The 22,279-nt window shown below is 36.2% G+C and overlaps 1 protein-coding gene and 1 non-coding gene across 2 annotated transcripts in view; both read right to left on the bottom strand.

Moving 5' to 3' along the window:
* LOC136027394 (delta(3,5)-Delta(2,4)-dienoyl-CoA isomerase, mitochondrial-like) overlaps positions 1 to 12,765 on the bottom strand; it is a 47,630-nt gene extending 34,865 nt beyond the window's left edge. The window contains exons 1-2 of the mRNA XM_065704605.1: positions 12,583 to 12,765; positions 2,158 to 2,246 (exon numbers count right to left, since the gene is read on the bottom strand). Coding sequence (XP_065560677.1) covers positions 2,158 to 2,246; positions 12,583 to 12,734 — 241 coding nt within the window. The 5' untranslated portion in view covers positions 12,735 to 12,765. The remainder of the gene's footprint in view (positions 1 to 2,157; positions 2,247 to 12,582) is intronic.
* A 5,530-nt stretch (positions 12,766 to 18,295) lies between these two features.
* On the bottom strand, positions 18,296 to 18,377 carry Trnaf-aaa (transfer RNA phenylalanine (anticodon AAA)). The gene has a single exon. It is a non-coding gene; the product is annotated as a tRNA-Phe (tRNA).
* Between the last annotated feature and the right edge of the window lie 3,902 nt (positions 18,378 to 22,279).

Below are 22,279 nucleotides of genomic sequence, written 5' to 3'. Positions count from 1 at the left end.
TCTTTACTAATAATACTACCAAGGTAAGTGAAGCTGCCCACCTGATCAATCTTTTTGTTATCAAACGTCACCTTTTCATCTTCACTTATTCCTAGCCTTAGTGATTAGTCTTCATAAAATTTATTTCCGAGCCTATTCCACCACCTTGAACTAAAAAAAACTCTAAAAGTTCATTCATTTTGCTCACACTTTCATCTAGAATGCTTAAATCATCAGCATAATCTAAGTCCAGGAGCGTTTTCCTCCCCATTTGATTCCGTGGTCTCCCATTGCCTTTCCTGTGTTTCTTAAGACAAAATCCATCAAAATCATTCATATAAAGGGGGATGAACACAACCTTGCTTAAATCCTGATTTGATACGAAACCAGCTACTAACCTCATTTCCTACCTTAAATGCAGCAGCGTTATTCTCGTACATAGCGCTAATCACTTTAATGTATTGGTCAGTTATATCATACAAGGATAGCACCTTTGCTAAAGCTCTTCCATCAAACAGAATCGAACGCTTGCTCATAATATATAAAACTTAGGACCAAAGGTGTTTGATAACTCAGGCACTTCTCAATTATTAACCTAAGAATGAAACTTTGGTCGACACAACCTCTACGTTTTCTAAAACCACACTGTTTTCCTCTTAAACTTTGTCTACAATATCTCTCAGTCTAAAATTTATCATCTTACTAAGTAATTTGCTACCTAAAGAAACCAGACTAATGACTTGATGATTACCACACTCACTCTTATCACCTTTCTTATTACAACAATGCTAGATGTTCTCTTAATGATACAACCACTGGAGTCAAAAATTCATTAACAATTACATCCCACCAAGACACATTGGGTAACTCTCTCCATAAGATTGAATAAATTCCAGAAAGTTCAAGAATTAGTGTTTTATATCCAGTAAATGGTGTTTCAATCTGACATCTAAAAGATCCCCTGAGACCCTTGTCTCACCCCCTAATCTAATATATGTATAAAAATGATTTGTCAATAATCGTCCTCTCTCTTATCTTTAAATACTTATATTTATTATTCTGTATTAGATTTTAGACAAGATTCAATTAGTAGTGGCTACCAGCTTGTCATCGAAAATGGAACTTTTCACTTGAAGGCAGTAGCATGATTAAGAGAATTTAAAGCATTTGAGAAATAGTACAAAGTCTCCTCTCTAAGTAAGATTGTATAATTCCACTTCAGCTTACACTGGGGGAGGGGACTAGCTTAAGGATATTCAAATACTATTTCTTTTGGCCCCATGCAAAAATAATATCCATATTTCAAAAGTAAGTGATTTTCATAAGTCAACCTTGAGATCCAAAATTTTAGTAAGAACCATAGAGGCAAGATCACGATATAAAAATAAATAAACAAAGAAAAAAAAATTTGTCCCCCAACACAATTATGCATCTGATAGCTGGTGGAGAAAATTCAGTGAAATTTCCTAGTATTTCAAAACCCTATTAGATAAATTTAATCGAGTTTGAGTTGAGAATAAAAAAATTAGCACAACTTACAAACTTCTCTCTTTAAGATACAACTACGGAAGACTTTTGTGTTGCACTGAATGTTTCTACTAATTTACTTCTGCTGGGTAACACAGAATATTGTTAGTAGCAATCATTAGTAATACTTGGGATAACATAAAAAGGCCTTAGATGTAATAAAACAGGCATTTGCACATAAATCAATGTTGAAAAATGAGGTATTGATAACTATTTCATTAATGCAGCCAGTTGAAAACATTCGCTCACCAAATCACTTCGCATTGAGATTAAAATCTCAGATTTATATGATAATTATTGCCATACAAGAACAGTTGACCTTGTTTACTTCCTTGAATGGGATTTTATCAGTTTAGGCACACTGAATGTGATTTCAAATAAATTGAGTCCCTGAATTTGATTTCTCTTTTAATTTAAAAATATACCCTTATTTTTGATTGCGGTAAATATGAAGTTTTGTAAAACAGTATTAGTCTGTAATACCTTCATTTTACTACTTTCTCTTCTCTTGGGCAAAACCTGATTTACTATTATACCAATTGAATATTTAACCAGCTAGATATCTTATTTCAGAATCTTGAGGTAACCCTATTCACTGTTTGGATGATATATCAGGTGAAAGGTAAAATCGTACACCGACAGTTAGATTACCTGCAGTAAAGTGTTTTCCACTGCCGGAAACCACTATAGCACGACAGTCTTCATCTTCTGCTAGTCCACTGAAACATTCTTTACATTCTCTATAATAAACAATGATCCATGAGATGAAAGCTACGAGTAGTGGAGAATATTGGAAATAAGTTGCTCTTGGGGCAAAGCTTTAAATAGCTACAAAGAATCAAAATCGACCTTTGACATTTTTCAAGTCCAAAAACAAACATACATGAATAATATTCATCTTATATTTTACTTTGACAGGAGTAGGTAACAATATGTAGGCCTTAACACTTTAAATCATATTAGAATATCCTTAAATGGGCTATAGAGTTTTTGTCCCCAAGTATTGTCAGATTTATATTTCCTACCAATTTGAATCTTCATTCTTGCAAGGATTAAACGTTCATTTAAAATTTAAGCATCCAAAAACGAATTTTACAATAACTGTGGATAGGATAGGAATCTAGAATTTTATTTATTATGCTATTACAGCAATCTAAAAATTGTTTAAATGTCAATGTATTGGACAAATACAGGTCCTATGGTGGTTCTGTGGGATTGCTTTTTGCCTGGAAATACTGAACCAGAGTTTGAAATAAGCTGCAGCAACGCTTTAAAGGGCACAGTACTCGCTTCTAGTGTGGGACTATGTGAGAGTGTCTCCAAAACAGCAGTGGTTGCAACCTAGTAAACAACGTACTCCAGCCCATCTGAAACGATAATTTAAAAACATGTTTTGAAAAAAAACTGAGAAGCGAGGAAGAATCGCCATATCAACCCTATCCAGGGATGGCACCTTTTATTTTGGCTCTTCTTAATGGTAAAATGCCAGTCCCTCCATTCTCTCAATGATGACCCTGAACCACTTATAACAGCACTTTCTCTACCCCCTGGCTCTAAACCACGCTGTACACTTAAGTCTGTCACAAAATCAACAGCCCCAAAAACAGTTTAAAAGAATCAAACCTCCCAAGTCCCCCTCTTGTGTTGACCGTGTTAAATATATCAAACACCTTGCTGATCTCTCAGCTAAATACAATTCACAGTTAGAGAAGAATTTAGACCATGAAGCAGCCATAGTAGATTTGAAAAAGCAAGTTGACATTTTTCTTAATGACCAAAAAAAAGGTAATGACCAAACAACATTCTCCATGAACGTGATCTGGAAATTAAGAAACTTTACTGAAGATATCAACTCCCACAATTCCCATCGCCTTCTAAGAGAAGATTAACTTTCAACTCTACAAAACAATCAAGTGAGTCTAAAATCAAAAATCACCAAATTACAACAGGAGTTAAAAAAACAACGAATCAATTATTACTGCATTAGGGGATCAATTATCAAAGTTAAGTAACTCCAGCATTATATGCAAAATATAATGATCCCAAGAGAGCATACAAATACCTACTTGTAGTATGACTACAGATGACGTTTTCGAGTTCGTGAATGGTTCAGTGATTTCCGGTTTGTTACATAAGTTATCAGGTGATAATGAACCCAATGAAAGGAATAGCAAGGTTACTGAGGAGTCATTACCAGACAATGATATTGTTATTATTTTCGAGAAAAAAAATACAAAAGAGATGGATAAAAGGAAAAGAAATGTAAAAATAAGCAGAAAGAAAAATGTGATCTGTAATCATTTTAACAGTGGTTTTTTGCAAGTTCGCAAACAATACAAGTCTCTACATAATTGTCGTCATTTTATTTCGTGAATCTGTGTGTCTGATAAGTGTATTTTTGATCACGTTGATCCGTATTCTGTTTTACCTTGTATTGATAAGTCGTGTAGTGTGGCTCATGCATCATCAGGGGTGGAAGGTAGGTTTAAAACCCAGCCTTTTTGAGGGCAGCACCGAAAGCACTCGCAACCCCCTCCGCCCCTGGGTAGTGATCCAGTCGACTACCAGTATTATCCCCCTACTTACCCGATGCAGAGCAGCATAGCCCAGGAATCCCTCCCTCAAAATTCTCCTCTGTCCCAGGTAAGTACGCGTGCCTGGTCGACCCAACACTACAGTTCACGTTACCCAATCCAGACTGTCCCCAAACCTGTCCTTACTCACATCCCATTGACATGAATCGTCTACGTACGTGCAGGGATTTAATGACTGGTTCTGGCCTCCATCCGTCTTTTGCCAAAATAAACCTGACTCCTTCCCTATCAGACACCCTCCACCTACTTCCCTATTCCAGCATCATCTTGCCTTACCATCCCTCCTTAAAAAGAACACTCCCAATTTAACTTCTATTCCTATCAGCAGGAAACCTTTTCCCTGTCCCTTGCACTTTATTCCCCATGGGTACCCTTCCAATGTGACTGTGGTTTGAGAGTTCATACATGCAAAAGTGGTCCTATAACAAATAGTCAGCCTAAAAATTATCCACACCATCCCAGAGCTCAAATTTAAAACCCACCCTAAGAATTACTGAAAGTCAACGACAGTCACGTTTCCCCAGTCACTTTAAAATTCCAAGATTTTTAATCACTAACGCCGAAAGTCTTAATTTTGATAAACTTACTGACCTCAGGGTGCAACCAGGTTTAAATCAAATTGACGTTATAGCTGCTACAGAGGTACAGTCTCATGACCAAAGGTCTCTTCGTTTGTCAAATTATTCAGAATTTATTAAGCACTGTCCTTTGGATCACCCACTTGGAAAAAAGGAGGTGGGGTTATGTTTTTATTAAATGCAACCTTTTCAGTAAAATTATCTCTATTCCTAATTTATCTGAGTATGATGAAATCTTTTGGCTAAGTATTAGACTTAAAGTACCCTCCCGTCCCTATAATGTCATTGCAAAAGCTGTCTTCTTTTACTCGGAAAACTAAAATATTGATTCTTAACACAAATTTCTCCAGCAGTTGCAGACTAGGGCTGATTTTGTTATCTCTAAGTACCCAAGCGCCGGACTTTTTCTGGTTGGTGACGAAAATGAAATTAAGATGAATTCAATTTGCTCCTCACTAAAAGTTAACCAAATAGTCAAAATACCAACAACTAGGGGAAATACTTCTCTAGATGTCATTCTAACTAATCTGAATAATTTTTACAATCCCCTTTCAGCTTTCCCTCCATTGGGTGGGATTTATCATTTTTCCCTCCTCCTGTCCCCCTCTTTTAATTTTAAGCATGCATTCTCAGTAGCTTGTGGCTCGTTCCGCCCCCTTGAAAATGCTGGCCTTCTTTGTCTTGAAACGTGGCTGAGTACTGAGGATTTGTCTAATATTTATAATTTCTATGATCTTGAATTCTTGATGAAAAAATCACTACTTTTCACAAAAGTTAAACAATAAATATCTAATTTCTTTCCCGGAAAAAAGGTTTAAAAAGTACTATGACAAACCATTCATTTATCAACTCATAAAATTGCTAATTAGAAAAATATTGAATCTTTTCAAAAATGGTAAACTGGATGAAGCTAATAAATTAAGAAAAGCAATTGAAAAGGAAATACGTATTCTGCCCGATCCTGCTACAAGAACAAAGTCAAAGAATTGTTTACCAATACACCAAAAAATTGGTATTCCGAGGTAAAAAAGTTGTTTGGTAGGAGTCTAGACCAGCTTGATTTCAACCTACTGTATCCCCAGAAGCTACTGCTAATAACCTTAACAAGTTCATTACTTCTATCATCCAGAGCCTTCTTTCCCCTCCATATCTCCGTCTCAGATCAAAAGAAAAATTGGGAAAGTACAAAAAACCAGCGTCTGTCCTTTAGATATCCGGTTTCCTCTTATTAGTGCTTTCAGTGACTTCCTCTCAAAGCCTTTGTCTGTTATTTTCAATGGAATTACTGAGTCTGGTCAGTATGCAAATTTGGGAATAGGGTTTCATAACCCACTTGAAAAAGAAAGATGGAAAACCTAGTTTTGAAAGTGTTTTTCCTATTTCACTCACTCCTATAGTCTCTAAACTATATGAAAGATTCCTTTGCGGATGGGCTAAAGGAGAAAATAATACCTTTTACCGACCTGAGACAATTCGGAAACATCAAATCCACTTCCACTTCCCATTACCTTGTTTTTCTTATTGATTCAATTGGAAACATTCTCGAAAAACCTTATTGGAAGCTAAATTTAATTTCCGTTGACCTTCAAAGAGCATTCGACCTTGTTAACCACAATACTGTGATTGAGCAACTTCGTAACTGATTTCAATATTGATCTTTTCCTGGTTAAATTGGTTACCTCCTTTTTATCAAATGGATCACAGGTAGTCAAATATCAGAATCATTGTTCCAGTCCCCTCCCTGTCCACAATGAAGTACCCCAAGGTACTCTCCTAGGTCCCCTCCTTATTTCTGCTATGATAAATAGCCTGGCTAGGGAATTTCCCGACAGATGGAAATTTGTGGATGACCTAGCAGTTGTTGAAACCTGCTATCAAAACTTAGTGAGCAACCCTATGAGTATCCTCGATGACATTGCAGATGATGCTGCAGACTTGGACATGAGAGTAAAAACCTCTAAATCTATGATAATGCCAATATGTTTATTAAACCTCACCTCTGTCCCCCCATATATTTATGTGTGTTCCTTTTAATTACTTGGGGTTGCAACTTTCTCTAATTTAAAGTGGGATATCCACGTTAAAGATATTATCCATAAAACTATTGTGTTCATGTCTCTCCTTAAGCTCTTGAATAAATTTAATGTCCCCCATCCTATTCTTTATGGATCTATACTTCCTTCATCCACCTGCATCTTGAATATGCATGTCCTGTTTGGCATCCTGACATCTCCCGTGATGAATCAGAAAACATTTTCCCCAAAAGACACTCCCCATCCATACAACACCTGCCATGTACTATTTCTGAACCTGTTCCTATCTTTTCCCCCATCTGTTGCTTAGCCTACAGGTATGAAAAATCCTTTGTACTCTTCATCTGATAAAATAAACCACTAGTTTTTCTTTTTTGTTCTTTTTCTTTGGTACTGGTGATACCCAAGTTTTATGTTTGTTTGATTCTTTTGTTCCCTCTTCTTTGTTTATATATTCTTTTTAAACCTTTTCAACACTAATTTTATCTCACTCTTTTTAGTTTTGTTTTAATTTTTACCTTTCTGCAATTGTGCTGCTTAATTTTTTTTTGACTAATGAATGGCTATGCCTTTCTAATTTCGTTGTTTTTCACATTGTTTAGCTAGTTTTTTAGTTGTTATACTGTTTTTGTGTTTTTTTTATGGTTTTATAATTCTGAAATGTAAATTTGGTCCTTTGGGGCCTTGTGATAGTCATTTTTTGAAGTTAAATATCTTATCTTAAAAATGTACCAGAAACAGAATATTGATTCGTAGCCAGTTGAACCTAAAATGTATATAAAAAATGGACACTTAAATGTGTCAGAAACAAATAAAATGTAAACATATTGATGCAAGTATCAAACACTTTGCTTTGGTTTTGCTTCTTCACTAATGATTACCTTTAAATAGGATATCTACCGCATAAGTTCGCACATCTTTTCATTTTTGACTGGAGGAGATAAAATTTTGCCCAACTTGTAGAAATACAGCAAAAATGGATGCCCATTTTTAGCTTTACTTTCCCACCAAAGATGTGTATTGTGCTAGAGCTCTATGCTTTAGCAACACATTGGACAGACTGCAGATGCTTTGTAAAAAAAAGGAGTAAACTTTAGAAAAGTAAATAGTTGTGTTATCAGCAAAGCTGTATTCAGAAGGGGGGTAGGAGGTTTGAACCCACACCCCTGAAAATTTTTGCCCCAACTTGTAGAAACGCAACAAAAATTGCTATAAAAAATTCTTAATGTATCTTTGTACTTCAGGGGAATATTCTAAATAGGTGATGCCCTTTTCCAGCTTTACTTTCCTGCCACAGTTGTGTATTGTGCTACAGCTCTATGCTTTAGCAGCACACTGGACTGACTGCAGATGCTATGTAAAAAAAAAGTCACCTTTAGAAGCATAAATAGTTATGTTATCAGCAAAGCTGTATTCAGAGGGGGGGGGGGGGGTAGGGAGTTCAAACCCATACCCCTGAAATTTTTACCCAACTTGTAGAAACACAACAAAATGGATATAGAAAAAATTCTTAATGTATTTTTGTACTTAAGAGGAATTTTCTATATAGGTTTTTAGCTTTACTTCCTTTAAAAGAAACCCCAATAAAAGAAACCTTTTTCTATGTGTTATCACTTGATAAAAGACACTTTAACACAAGTGTGCTAAAATTTGAGAACTATATACTATTAAAAAGTACCCTCAGTGGGGACTAGAAACATTCTTACTTATATATACACAATGGTATCATGAAATATTTATTGCTGCAAAGTATAGCTCATCAGGGCATTAAATAGCTGTAAAAAAAAACAACAAAAAAACAAAGAACAAACTGATCACAAATCACTGCTATTAATTGTAAACTTCAAAAATTAACTTAAATACAGGCACTTAGTATTTTAAGGATGGTAACAATCTAATTTGCCCCATTTTCAGTACTAGATGCTATAATAGTAAAATTTTTATTCCAATATATTAAAAAAAAATTAATAAATGAAATTCCAGGGTTACTTCTAGTATATCTGTACAACAGCCCCCTTCTTTGAAGTCGAATCAAGTCCTAGCCTTACTCCCCTAATTCCTAGAGATAGCCCTAGGCTATGCCTGTGCAATATACAAAACTACCTTTTTGTAACGGTATTTGGTTAATTAAACATATAAGCTAGGGTACAAATTAGACTAAGAACAAAGAAATAGCCAATGGAATTCAATTCAATGTTGATTCTAAATATAATAATTATAGGCTATCTATAATTCCCAATGAAGCCAGATATTGCCTTAAATGACAGGTTTGTTGATTTTTTTTTTCTAATCTGGCTTTATTTTTCTATCTTATATCTAGTCTATCCTATTAATTAGCCGAATATTTAGGCCAATATGAACTGCCAATCTGTGGTTTCTTATATAGTCCAGTGCTATAGTGAGGCAGCAGAGGAGGAGGAATTTGGCTGGAATAGAGTTGAGAAAAAATGATTTTTCTATATATAGCTTTTAAATCATATAGTTTGTTACTATAGTTTAGTCTAGGCCTATTGTTTAGTACCTGACAGTCCTCTCCCCAACAGTTCAGCATATGGTGTACCAAATACTATGCTACCTATCATGATGTCTCTGGGGTCCCTCATGAAGCAACTTCAAGTGCTAGATGTTACATGTCACCAGACCAGCATGGCTTCCTTCCAGGAAAGTCAGTGGAGACCAACCTACTTGAAACTTACAATATCATCACTGACCTTCTGGAGAAGGGAGTACCTATTGACCTTATTTTGCTTGACCCTGCCTGCATTTGACAAGGTGCCCCATAGCAGCCTTAGGGTCAAATCATTGACATTTGGCATCCAAACTGATTTGGTAGAATGGGTGATGAATTTCCTGACAGATCAAGAGCAGCAGGTCCAACTTTCCACCAATAATGTTGATTAAGTAGTCTCCAAACCATGCGATGTTGTCAGTAGAGTTGCTCAGGGCACCATCCTAGGTCATACACTCTTCCTCATTTATATAAATAATATGACAAAGCAAGCCACAAATAACATCATGCTTTATGCTGATGACTTCGAACTTTTTGACTGGCCATTCAACAGAGCCTGAAATCAGACCTCCAGAGAATCCAGAAGTGGACCAGTGAATGGCTGCTTGAGTTCAATGTCAATAAATACAGTGTCCTCCATTTCAGCAAAAATAATCCTTGTCACCATTATACCTTGCATGAGCAGAAATCACTTTTTGATATTCAGCTACAAACTGGTAATGAAGAACAAGACTTGAGGGTAGTTTTGGTGAGCAACTGAAGTTCCACAAGCATTGGCAATAAGTGGTGTCAAAAGCTAACTCAAGTCTAGGCCTGCTGAAACCCACTATCACTAGCCACTCCTGTACAGTCTTCCTGAGACTTTACAAGGCAATTGTTAGGCTATTCTGGGATTTTGGAATATGTCTGACCTTTCCTTCCTATAAGCATGACAACAGAATAAGTGAAGGAGTTCAAAGACGTGCCACCAAATGCATCACAGGTCTACAAAACAAACCATATGATATGAGACTGGAGCACCTAAACCTACCAATGCTGGTAATTAGATGTTGCAGATGTGATATGATGCTGACCTACAAATATAATAGTCAACCAACCAACACCCTCCTCATGAAACATACATGTTAACAAAACACTAGAGGACACTTGCAGAAGCTAGCAAAGACTGAAGACCAGAATGCACCAAAACGCTTTTTTACTGAGGGTGGTAAATGTTTAGTTTTGTCACAAGCTGTCTAAACTGGAAACTATGCTGCATAGCAGCTTAGTTCCCATACTATAGCACTTAGTAATGCTAATTCTAGAAGCACGTCCATTTCTGGTTGACCCTCTCCTCCATGGGGCAAACTAAAAATGTATAAAGTGGGCAGGCTTTTAAAGCCAAGGGAAAAGTTGGGGTTTTATGATATGCATGAAATAATATTTTAAATACTAACTCCAGTCATCACTGGTAATTTCTGTATTGTTGGAAGTTGAAAGATAATTAAAAAACTTATGCATCTATTAATGCCAATATCCACTTTCACTTTCAAGTTTAAACTAGCCAGTTAACCAGTGAATCAGATCAATTAGTTAAATATTATGTCTATGTTCTGTTGATCTGAAGAAATGCCTTATGACAAAATGGAGATCACACAGTTTTTCAGTTCAAGATTAAATTTGTTTTAAAAGATTCTTTGGCAGTGGGAAGGCTGGGGTGAAACAAATTAGGTTGAATAGTGATTATTGCAAGTGAATATTATCTATAGAGCAAAGCAAATTAGTCCCTGAGCCCTGTGAGCTGCAAGGCAAGGTCTGTATTCAGATTGGTTGAATTATTAGTTGATGTTTATGACATACTTCTTGTTTCCTCTTTCAGGCTTCAGGCCAAATCATTATTCATTAAATATAGAATACAGACCTTGCCCTACTGCCTGCAGGGCTCATGGACTAATTTGCTTTGCTCTATAGACCTAGGTAATATTCACTTGCAAGAATCATTCTTCAACCAAATTTGTAACTAATTGCTCTGATTCACCAGTTCACTGGGTAGTTTCAACTTGAAAGTGAAAGTGGATATTAGCATTAATGGATGCATAAGTTTTTAATTATCTTTTGATTTACTACTATACAAAAATTACCAGTGTTGACTAGAAATAGTATTTAAAATATAGTTTCATTCATATTGTACAACCCCAGCATTTCCCTTGGCTTCAAAACCCTGTCAACTTATGCATTTCTACCTTGTTGAAGGGGGATTTTAGAAAGCTAATGGATGCATTTCTAAGTGCTATAGTATTCAAACTATGTTGCTTTGCAGCATAGTTTTTGCTTTGGACAGCTTATGATGAAGTTAAACAATTACTGTATTTTCAACAACTAGAACAACCTTCAAGACAAAACCATGACTGTAACCACTAGTGGCTCCTTCAAGTCAAGTCTTGACAAAGCATGGAACAACACGCCAGTCTATCCCTCTCAGCTGTCAACTAATGCAACATACTAGGCCTATAACACAGTTAAATTCCAAATTACCATCACTGACACAAAGCAGGTCACATCTGGCATGGACCTTATTTTTGCTCCAATATGCAAATTAAGGTAATTATGGTAGTCAATCAATATACAAGACTGACACCATAGAATACTTTTTGGTAAAATTCTAGTTTAGTGACTTCTTGTTATCTTGGAAAGGCGTTAGGTTAGGAAATTGAAACTTTCAGGGATGGGTCTACAGGCTAAAATATGTCCCAGGAAGGTATTCTAAAGTACCCATCTCCACTTCTTCTCCCTCTAGAGGGCCCTGAATTTGCCTACATGACAGGTCTATACTATTTGAAATTTTGACAAAGCAACATTTGCCTTTATTTTCAGTTACTAGTTACTTTTTCTCTACCTTTAGTTCTGAAAATGTAATTCCTGTTATTTGAGTAGAATTCTGAGCCATATCAATGTTATTTTTCAAAATTTAGGAAATATGTTTGCCTATCTTTAAAACCTTATAAATTGGGATTGAGCAAAGCTGTGAAGCTGAAAACAGTTTTGTTATACTTTATTCAAGCAGAAGATCTATTTTGCAAGGTTTCACTTTTATAACACACATATTTTTAAAGGTCATTAAAGGTAAGGACTCCTTTGAGAGAGGGAGTGGAGGTAGGTAATTCAAAACATCTTCCTGGGTCATACTTTAACCTGTAGACCCATCCCTGAAAGTTTCATTTTCCTAACCTAACCCCTTTCCAAGATAGCCAAAAGTCACTAAGCTAGAATTTTACCCATCTTTTTTAATTAATAGATGACATTTCATTTTGCTCTAGGACTTAATCTTAATTGTTGTGTTATAAATTGAATATGCCTAGTCTATCATAAAATGCAGTAAAAACCTCCAAAAAGTTTGATTCATGCTGTTTAATTGCTCTGGCCGATTGAGCTGAACATGAGCAACAAAAGGTGAAGGATTTTCAATAAGAAGTGTTTCAAATGTATGGTTCTTCATGCTAGAGAAAAGCCTTTTGGTTGACAAAATTCGAAGCATGATTTTTACTTTCAAATGATACAATCCAGCATTGCCGTTAACATCAATCTATGAAAAATCATTAAAGAAGTAAAAAGTAACTAACCAACCATATAATTTGTCTCCTTTCTTTTAAAAACAAAACTCTGGGCTTTACACAACCCCCCAGAACCAGTGGGCAAGTATTGTAAGTTATGTATCGGGAGCAATAAGGTTTGTAGGCAAGAAGTGGCCGCATAAACTTCTAAAGAGGTTCATTTAATTGGAAATTGAAAGTTCTGGTTATCTTTTTAAGAGTCAAAAGTGAACGGAGGGCATCTAGCCCTGACTCTCACCCACACCCTCTTTTATCAAATGTATTCAATCTAAATTTGAGATAGAAAATTTTTTAAACAGTTCAAAAAGAGATAGCAATTTCTTTAAATAGTCAAAAACTCAGATGACAAAAAGTTTGCGGTCAATAAGGATGCTGGGACTAAATGTTTGGTTGAAAATTTTTCATTTTAGCTTTGTTGATTTTATCCTATGTAAGTTATTTCTTCTTATATATTTTTGTATTACTAAGGACGGCCCTTCGACATAGGGCCAAAATATTCATTCTAATTTGTTTCCCACTATCTTGAGAAATTCCCTATTGTTCTTCTTGTTTTTGGTGTTTGGGACTCAAATGACTAAAAATTTCAAGTTTATGTTCCCTTTTTGAGAGTCAAAAGTAATCTGATGGCAAATAACCCCCCCCTCCCCCACCAACCATGTTTTCTCTATATAAGTTCGACCAGATTTTTAAATTTTAATTTTATCTAAAATAGACAAAAGATCATATAGTAAAATTTTGGAGTTTACACAGACCCCAGTACTTGAGGGTATATAAGGTTTTTATGGAAGATTGATCGTATAACTTCGTTGGGGGCTTTTTCTATTGGAAATTGAAAATTCTAGTTTCTTTTTAAGATTCAAAAGGAATTGGAGGGCTAATAGCTCTCCTGTATTTTTTTTTTACTTCAAATCCATCCGATGGAATTTTTGGGATAGCCATTGTGTTAAAAAAAGTAAAAAGATCGGTTAACAAAAAATCTAGGTCAACGAAAACCCTCAGAGTCCTGGAACAAGTGTTGTATGTTATTTCCAGGGGGCATATAAGATTCTTATGCGAGAGTTTTGAAAATAGTTCAAAGTTCAGGTAAACCAAGCCCCACGCCTTCATTCAAAAACTTGTGAAGAATATTTATTCCAAAACTTGAGTGAGCTCACCCCTGGCCTTTTCTGGATGGACCAAGCCCCCCCCCTCCAAAAAAAGTCTTTAACAATATTCTATACCCAAAGTTATGGTGACTCACCCCTGGTCCTCCATGGCTCGACTTTAATCTTATTAGCTCTTTCCAAAACTTCCTCACTAAAAACAAGAGTGCGGCCACTACTTGTTTCCCTAACGGTAACAGCATAAGCCCTACTGCGTATTTGGCGCTTTACTAAGCGAATTATGTTTCAAATTCTCTTATGCACTTATTACAACATTGCAAATATAATAAAATTGTTGTGTAACCATACCAGGATTTACTGATACGCCCACAAGGCCCTGCGACTGTCAGTATACCGAAGTTTTGAGGATTTCCCCGTAAATATTGAAAAACGGAGCAGCAAAGACACTTGGGCCTAGAGGCGTCAAAGCTTTAAATTCGGCCCTGGGTGAAACAAAATCTTGAGCTGGTGAGATTTCAGCAATTAACATAATTATATATCAGATATTCAGTTCAATTCTTTATTTTTTTACAAAACTATTAATTAGTTTTGGAAAAAAAATATTTTGAAATAAAAATTTTGAACAACTTGAAACTCTGGCAATAAAAAACGAACAGAAATTAATTAAGAAAAAACTTTCCGAAAAAGGAGGTTTCTAAAGAAAATTAAAGAAAATTAAGAAAATTAAAAACCTTATATGCTCTCATAGTATAACTTACAACCCTATCCCTAAAACACTGGGGGGTTTTATATGGGCATTATTATATAGTCTTTGGACTATTTGAACCAACTCGCCATCTCATAATTTCAATCAGATACGTTTGGTAAAAAGAGCAGTTGTCGGGGGGGGGGGGTAAATACCCACCACCACTTTTGACGCTTAAACAGGAACTAGAACTTACAATTTTCAACCACATGAGCTTTTTCTAAAGTTAAACAACCACCCCTTCTATAAAAAATCTTAAATAGCCAGCAGCATAACTTACAACACTCCCCCCAGGATCTGGTGGTTTGTATCAACACCAAAAGCCTTGTTGTATTATCTTTGGATTATTTTGAATGAAATGACTATCTTAAAAAAAATTTCGACGTATTTCGTTAAAACACGAAGTTTGGGGGGGGGCTGCCCTCTGATCACTTTGACTCTTAAAAAGGGTACTAAAAATCCAGATTACCAATCCAATGAGTTCCCTTTGAAGCAATACGACCACCGTTTCTATTGAAACCTTATTTGCCTCAAAGCAAAACCTACAACTCTTATCCTGAGAGCTGTGGGGGTGGTGTGTCTTCCTCAAAGACATTATTTCTGGACCCTTCAGCTACAATGAACAAAATTGCTAAATTTGAATTTTGATTGTATGTCTTCGGGGAAATGATGAGCGTGGGGGGTTAGTTGCTCTCAAATCACTTTTGACTCTTAAAAAGGACACTATAACTTCCGATTTCAAATAAAATAAGCCCTTATCTGAAGTTATACGACCCCCCCATTCCATAATGACCTCATATGCCTTCAGGGCATGACTTACAACCATATCCCCAGGGCACTGGGGTGTGTGTCAATCCTGAAGGGATTGGTATGTGTTCAATTGACTATTTTGAGCGAAAATGCTGTATCATAATTTTGTCCAGATTCGCTTGGTAAAGAGGGGTAGTCGGTGGAGGGGGGCTGGCTGCTCTCCATCACTTTTGACTCTTAAAAGGGAACTAGAATTTCCAGTTTTCAACCAAATGAGCCTCCTCTAAAGTTTATACAACCATCCTTTTCATAAAAACCTTAAATGCCCTGTGGGTATAACTGACAGCTCTTGCCCCCTGGCTCTAGGGGTTTGTTTCAACCCCAAAAGCCATTTTATAAGACATATAGAGTATTTTAAATACAATAGCTATCTAAAAATTTCCATACAGATACATTTCGAGGCAATAAGACGTGTGTGTGGGGAGGGGTAGCTACCCGCTGATCACTTTGACTCTTAAAAAGGGCACTAGAGCTTCTGATTTCCAATCCAATGAGCCACCTCCAAGGCTTATATGACCACGCTTTCTATAAGAACCTTGTATACCCCAGGACATAACTTACAACCCTTGCCTTGAGGACTGGGGGCATTTGTCATCCTCAAAGACATATTTTCCGGACCTTTCAACTGCGTTGAACAAAAGGCTGTCTCAAAATTTCTAGTGGAAGTGTCTTAGGAAATAATGGGCATGGGGGCATTTGCCCTTCAATCCCATTCGACTAATAACAAGGGCACTAGTCTTCTCACTTCCAATCAAATGAGCGCTTTTGGAAGTTTCTACGACAACGCATTCTCTGAAAACCTTGTTTGCCCCTGGGGCATAACTAACAACCCATGTCTTGAGGGTTTTGCGGGGGGAGGGGGGTTGTCATGTTCAAGGACAAACTTTTTAGACCTTTCACCTACGTTGAACAAAATAGCTATATCGAAAGTGTGATCGGAAGTGCTTACGGAAATGATGGGTGTGGAGGACATTGGCCCTCTGTTTACTTTCGACTATTAAAAAGCGCACTAGCCCTTTCAATTTCCAATCGAATCAGCCCTTTTCCAATTTTCTACGATAACATTTTCTTACAAAATACCTTATACGTCCCCAGGGCATAGCTTACAACCTATGCGATGAGGGCTGTGGGGGGAGGGTTGTCATCCTCAAAGACAAAATTTTCAGACATTTCAACTACGTGGTACAAAATGGCCATTTTGAAATTTTGATTAGATGTGTTTGGTGAAACGGTTTGGCGTGGGAGGGGGGTTAGTTGCCCTATAGTCATTTTTGACCATAAAAAAGGGCACTAGTCCTTTCAATTTCCAATTGAATGAGCCCTGTTTGAAGTTTCTACGACAACATCTTCGATAAGAAGTGCCCTGGTCAAAGACAAACGAAAAAAAAAGAACAATGCATTGTACCAACATCGTTGCGTTATTCTGCTGCCTATGATTTCTGGTCTTTTTGAGCTTGAGTTATTGTAGGTTTATATTTCTCCTGATCATAAGTTTAATTAACCTTTACTTTTCTTTAAAAGACTTCTTTTTCGGAAAGTTTTTTTTTAATTACTTCATTATAAAGATCTATCTCGTGACAATTGCCGTAATTTATCAATTTCATTGTCATTTTATCCCAAAAACTACAAAAATACAAAATTTACGAATTTTGCAATTTTTCACATCTGTGAATTTAAAAAAGAAGAGAAACTCGAAATTAAAATTTTTTACGAAATTCAACCAAATCATTAGCTTCTTTTCCTATTTGTTGAAAGATTTTTGGTTTTGATTCACCCTTACCTATATTCAATAACTAGACAAATATCACTTCAAGACGTCTTCCGTAAAATATATAAATTTCGCTATCTAATTTCGGACCTTATCTCTGGGATCTTTGAATTAATATTGGAATTGGCTTGAAATTTCAGACTCTCAAGGATTCTATTGTAACTATTCCATTTGAGCATAAAACTGGACTTTTGGTCCCAATTATTTCAAATCTAAGAAATTTAGGGTTACTATCCACCCCAACCCCTTTACCTCCATTGCGGAAGCCCTGCTTGCTAGTGAGGAGATAGCAATCCGTATCCACTTGCCTTTGCATGTATTGCGGCTTCCAGTGTTCAAATTTTGTCCTAGTTCATGCCTCCAAATTGGGTCTATTGTGTAAAGCTGCTCAGCTATTGTGACACGCACTAGGTTGAAAAAAAAAATGTGTTTGCAGGGTTTCACTGAATATCATGAAAACACACAAAAACGGAGGGGAGCGAGAGGTACCGTTTATGATTAGTAAGAGTTTAAAAATTCTGAAGAACGACTCTCGACCCTATAAATTTTGAATGCTCCTGCTTGTTTCGCTTTTTCCTCGAATTTGTGCGTGTCGTTATATAGTAAACCCCATCAAAATTCTAAAGGGCTTCGAGAAAATCGATGGCGAGCAGCGATGCATTTCCGTTTCCCTTAAACATCAGCCAATCACTGCAAAAAATATTGTCGTAGCGTCGGGGTCTACAATAAAAGGAACACAAATCATCAACACCTATGTTTGTTCTACACCGTATATGTGCAGAGTTGTACTGGCCAGAATGTTCGGGGGTATGGGCAGCAAATTTGCTATTTTTCTGGTGATCTTTATCGACTTGTTTTAGTTAATTAATAATTTATGCAATGCAATTTCTTTCATACTACCTTATTTATTATTATTTAAGAAGAAGAATTAACGACCCTTCTTGACTACTAAGGTCCCTGCGTCAGCCCTGCAGTGCATTCCTGCAGCGTGATTCGATCTCTGGGTCCCGTATTACCAAGCTAAGGTCAAATCCACTGCGCCACCACAGGATAAAAAATCGCCGTCGGTAGGATTCGAACCTACGCTTCCAATGGGAATCAGGTATTTAGGCAGACGCCTTAACCACTCGGCCACGACCGCTTAAAAAAATCGGTAAGCTGAAAACAGTGCCTTGTGCTGTTTTACAGTAAGAATCTTTTTTAAAACCAATACTGTGTTGGTTCAAGTATACAGTTTGAAGACTTTTTTTGCATACTAAAGAGCGTGATAAGGTCGTCAGAAGGGAAACTGACAACTGTTGTTCCATTAGTTCTAATTAAAGGGATTTTAGGGAATTTAAGGGATTTTAGTACAACTTACAACAACTCAGCTTCAACCATGTTAGAGTTTTTAACAAAAACAGCAAAAATGACTTCTAATTCATTATATCAATATACAGTTTCTAAAAATTATACCAGATAGATTTTCGTAGCGGCTTCGCTGGATGATCTTGGCGAGTGACATAACAAACATAGCGTTGCCAGTTGTTATCCCAATTAGGCACTTAAAAAAAATCTTTTTTAGGATTTTTTTTTATTTCAGCTCTCTGAGAGCCGCATTGAGCATTATTGACATTGGAGTAATAAGAGGAATAATGAAAATTAACCTTAATTCTGTTTTCTTGCATACTTCACTACTAAGAATGATTAGTTGATGATATCAACTGGTCAAGAAAGATATGGAAATCAAAGCGAATAAAATATTGCTTTGAATGGCTTTTTTTAATAAATTAAATAAAATAAAAAACTATTTTTTTCAACTGAAAGTAAGGAGCGACATTAAAACTTAAAACGAACAGAAATTACTCCGTATATGAAATGGGTTGTCCCCTCCGCAATCCCTCGCTCTTTACGCTAAAGCTTTTAATTGTTTTAAAAAGTCGAATTGTGGCAAAAAGTCAAACTTTAGCGTAAAGAGCAAGGGATTGCGGAGGGGACAACCCATTTCATATACGGAGTAATTTCTGTTCGTTTTAAGTTTTAATGTCGCTCCTTACTTTCAGTTAAAAAAACTAGTTTTTTTAATTTAATTTCTGAACGTTTTTGAATTGATGCATGTTTGATTTTGGCTCTTCGCATTTAAATTATTGAAATGAAATTTGTATATTAATTTTTTTTTGGCTAAATGGCTTTCTCTTAGTTTTGATCAGACAATTTTGAGAAGTAAGGGGTGGGGAAGGAGGCCTAGCTGCCCTCCAATTTTTCGGTTACTTAAAAAGGCTACTAGAACTTTTAATTTTTAACGAACGTTTTTATTCGTAAAAAATATGCGTAACTTAAGAATTAACTTACGTAACAAACCTTTATATTCTTATACTTTTATTATGTGTACGAGGGGGTTTGTATTCTCGTTAATACCTCGCTCTTTACACTGAATCGTAAGTTTTGTCCCAATTCTTTAAGAATGACCCCTGAATCAAAAAGGCCGTAGAATGAATAGTTGAAATTACTAAAAATACTTTAGCATGAAGAGCGAGGTATTTATCTCCTCCTAAATACCTCGCTCTTTATACTAAAGTATTTTTAGAACCCCTCATATGCGTAATAATCTCTGTTCGTTTTAAATTTCAATGCTATTCCTTACTTTCAATTGAAAAAAGTTTTCACGTTTATTTTTTCATTGTTTTTTTATAGTAATGCCAGAAAATCCTGCGCCCTTTTCATTGAATTTTTCTTCCCCCATGACATATTCCTAAAAGGAAAGATCCTCCCACATAGCCCCCTCCCATCAACCCCACCCCCAAACCAAAAAAATCCCCCTGAAAACGTCTGTACACTTCCCAATAACCATTACTATATGTAAACACTGGTCAAAGTTTGTAACTTGCAGCCTCTCCCCCAGGGATTGTGGGGGAGTAAGTCATTCCCAAAGACATAGTTATTATGGTTTTCGACTATGCGGAACAAAATGGCTATCTCAAAATTTTAATCCGTTGAGAAACTTTGGGAAAACAGTTAGCGTGGGAGGGGGCCTAGGTGCCCTCCAATTTTTTTGATCACTTAAAAAGGGCACTAGAACTTTTCATTTCCGTAAGAATGAGCCTCTTGCGACAGTCTAGGACCACTTGGTCGATACGATGACCCCTGGGGAAAAGAAAAAAAAACAACAAAAAACAAACAAACAAATAAACACGCACCCGTGATTTGTCTTCTGGCAAAAAATACGAAATTTCGCATTTTTTTAAGATAGGAGCTTGCAATTTTTGTTATAGGGTTTTCTGATACACCGAATAAGATGGTGTGATTTTCGCTAAGATTCAATGACTTTTAGGGGATGTTTCCCCCTATTTTCCAAAATAAGGCAAATTTTCTCAGGCTCGTAAATTTTGATGACAAAGACTAAATTAATTGAAACTTATATATTAGAATCAGCGTGAAAATTCTATTTTTTTGATGTATCTTTTAGCATCAAAATTCCGTTTTTTAGAGTTTCGTTTACTATTGAGCCGGGTCGCTCCTTACTACAGTTCGTTACCACGAACTGTTTGATTAGGATGTAGTGAGGTAATATTGCTTATGACATCAATGTTAATAATCCATTGTATCAAAGTCGACGCTATAGCGTTGCCTATAGTATTAAATAAAAAACATGTTTTTTCAACTGAAAGTAAGGAGCGACATTAAAACTTAAAAACGAGCAGAAATTACTTCGTATATGAAAGGGGCTGCTTCCTCATCAACGCCCCGCTCTTTACACAAAAGTTTGACTCTTTCTCTAAACTCTTCTTTTTAAAACAGTAAAAAACTTTAGCTTAAAGAGCTTGGCGTTGATGAGGAAGCAGCCCCTTTCATATACGAAGTAATTTCTGTTCGTTTTTAAGTTTTAATGTCGCTCCTTACTTTCAGTTGAAAAAACTTATTTTTTTTAAATTTAATTTCTGAACGTTTTTAAAGTAATGCATGTTTTGATTTTGGCTCTCCGCAGAGGAATAATTAAAACGAAATTTGCATATTTTTTTCTTGGCTATATGGCTTTCTCATAATTTTGATCGAATGATTTTGAGAAAAAAGAGCGGGGAGGAAGCCTAGCTGCCCTCCAATTTTTTGGTCAATTAAAAAGGCAACTAGAACTTTTAATTTTTTACAAATCTTTTTATTAGTAAAAGATATATGTAACTTATAAATTAGCTTACGTAAAGAACTTTTTATTCTCATGTTTTTATTATATATATGAGAGGGTTCGCCCCCTCGTCAGTACCTCTCTCTTTACACTAAATCTAAAATTTTGTCCCAATTCATTAAGAATGACCCCTGAATCACAAAAGCCGTGGAATAAATAGTTGATATTACTAAAAATACTTTAGCCTAAAGAGCGAGGTATTAGAAGGAGGTGAGCCCCTCATATGGGTAATAATTTCTGTTCGTTTTAAGTTTTAATGCCGCTCCTTACTTCCAGCTGAAAAAACTTTTTCATATTTATTTTTTCATTTTTTTTTCTAAATAGTGCTAGTAAATTCTGCGCTCCCTTCATGGAAATTTTCTTCCCCCATGACAAATTCCTCGATGGAAAGTTCTCCCAGCATATCCCCTCTTCTCAACCCCTCCCCCACCCAAAAAATCCTCCTGAAAACTCCTGTACACTTCCCAATAACCATTACTATATGTAAGCACTGGTCAAAGTTTGTAATTTGTAGCCCCTCCCACAGGGACTGTGGGGGAGTAAGTCGTCCCCAAAGACATAGTTATAAGGTTTTTCGACTACGCTGAATAAAATGGCTATCCCAGAATTGTGATCCGTTGACTTTGGGAAAACAGTTTGCGCGGGAGGGGGCCTAGGTGCCCTCCAATTTTTCTGGCCACTTAAAAAGGGCACTAGAACTTTTAATTTCCGTTAGAATGAGCCCTCTCGCAACATTCTAGTACAACTGGGTCGATACGATCACCCCTGGGGAAAAAACAAACAAAAAACAAACAAACAAATAAACACGCATCCGTGATCTGCCTACTGGCAACAAATACAAAATTCCACGCTTTTGTAGATAGGAGCTTGAAACTTCTACAGTA

The sequence above is a fragment of the Artemia franciscana genome, chromosome 1 (genome assembly GCF_032884065.1).
Source record: "Artemia franciscana chromosome 1, ASM3288406v1, whole genome shotgun sequence".
Lineage (NCBI taxonomy): Eukaryota > Metazoa > Arthropoda > Branchiopoda > Anostraca > Artemiidae > Artemia > Artemia franciscana.
Note: the sequence above shows the minus strand (reverse complement) of the source record. Positions and strands in the feature narration are given on the sequence as shown.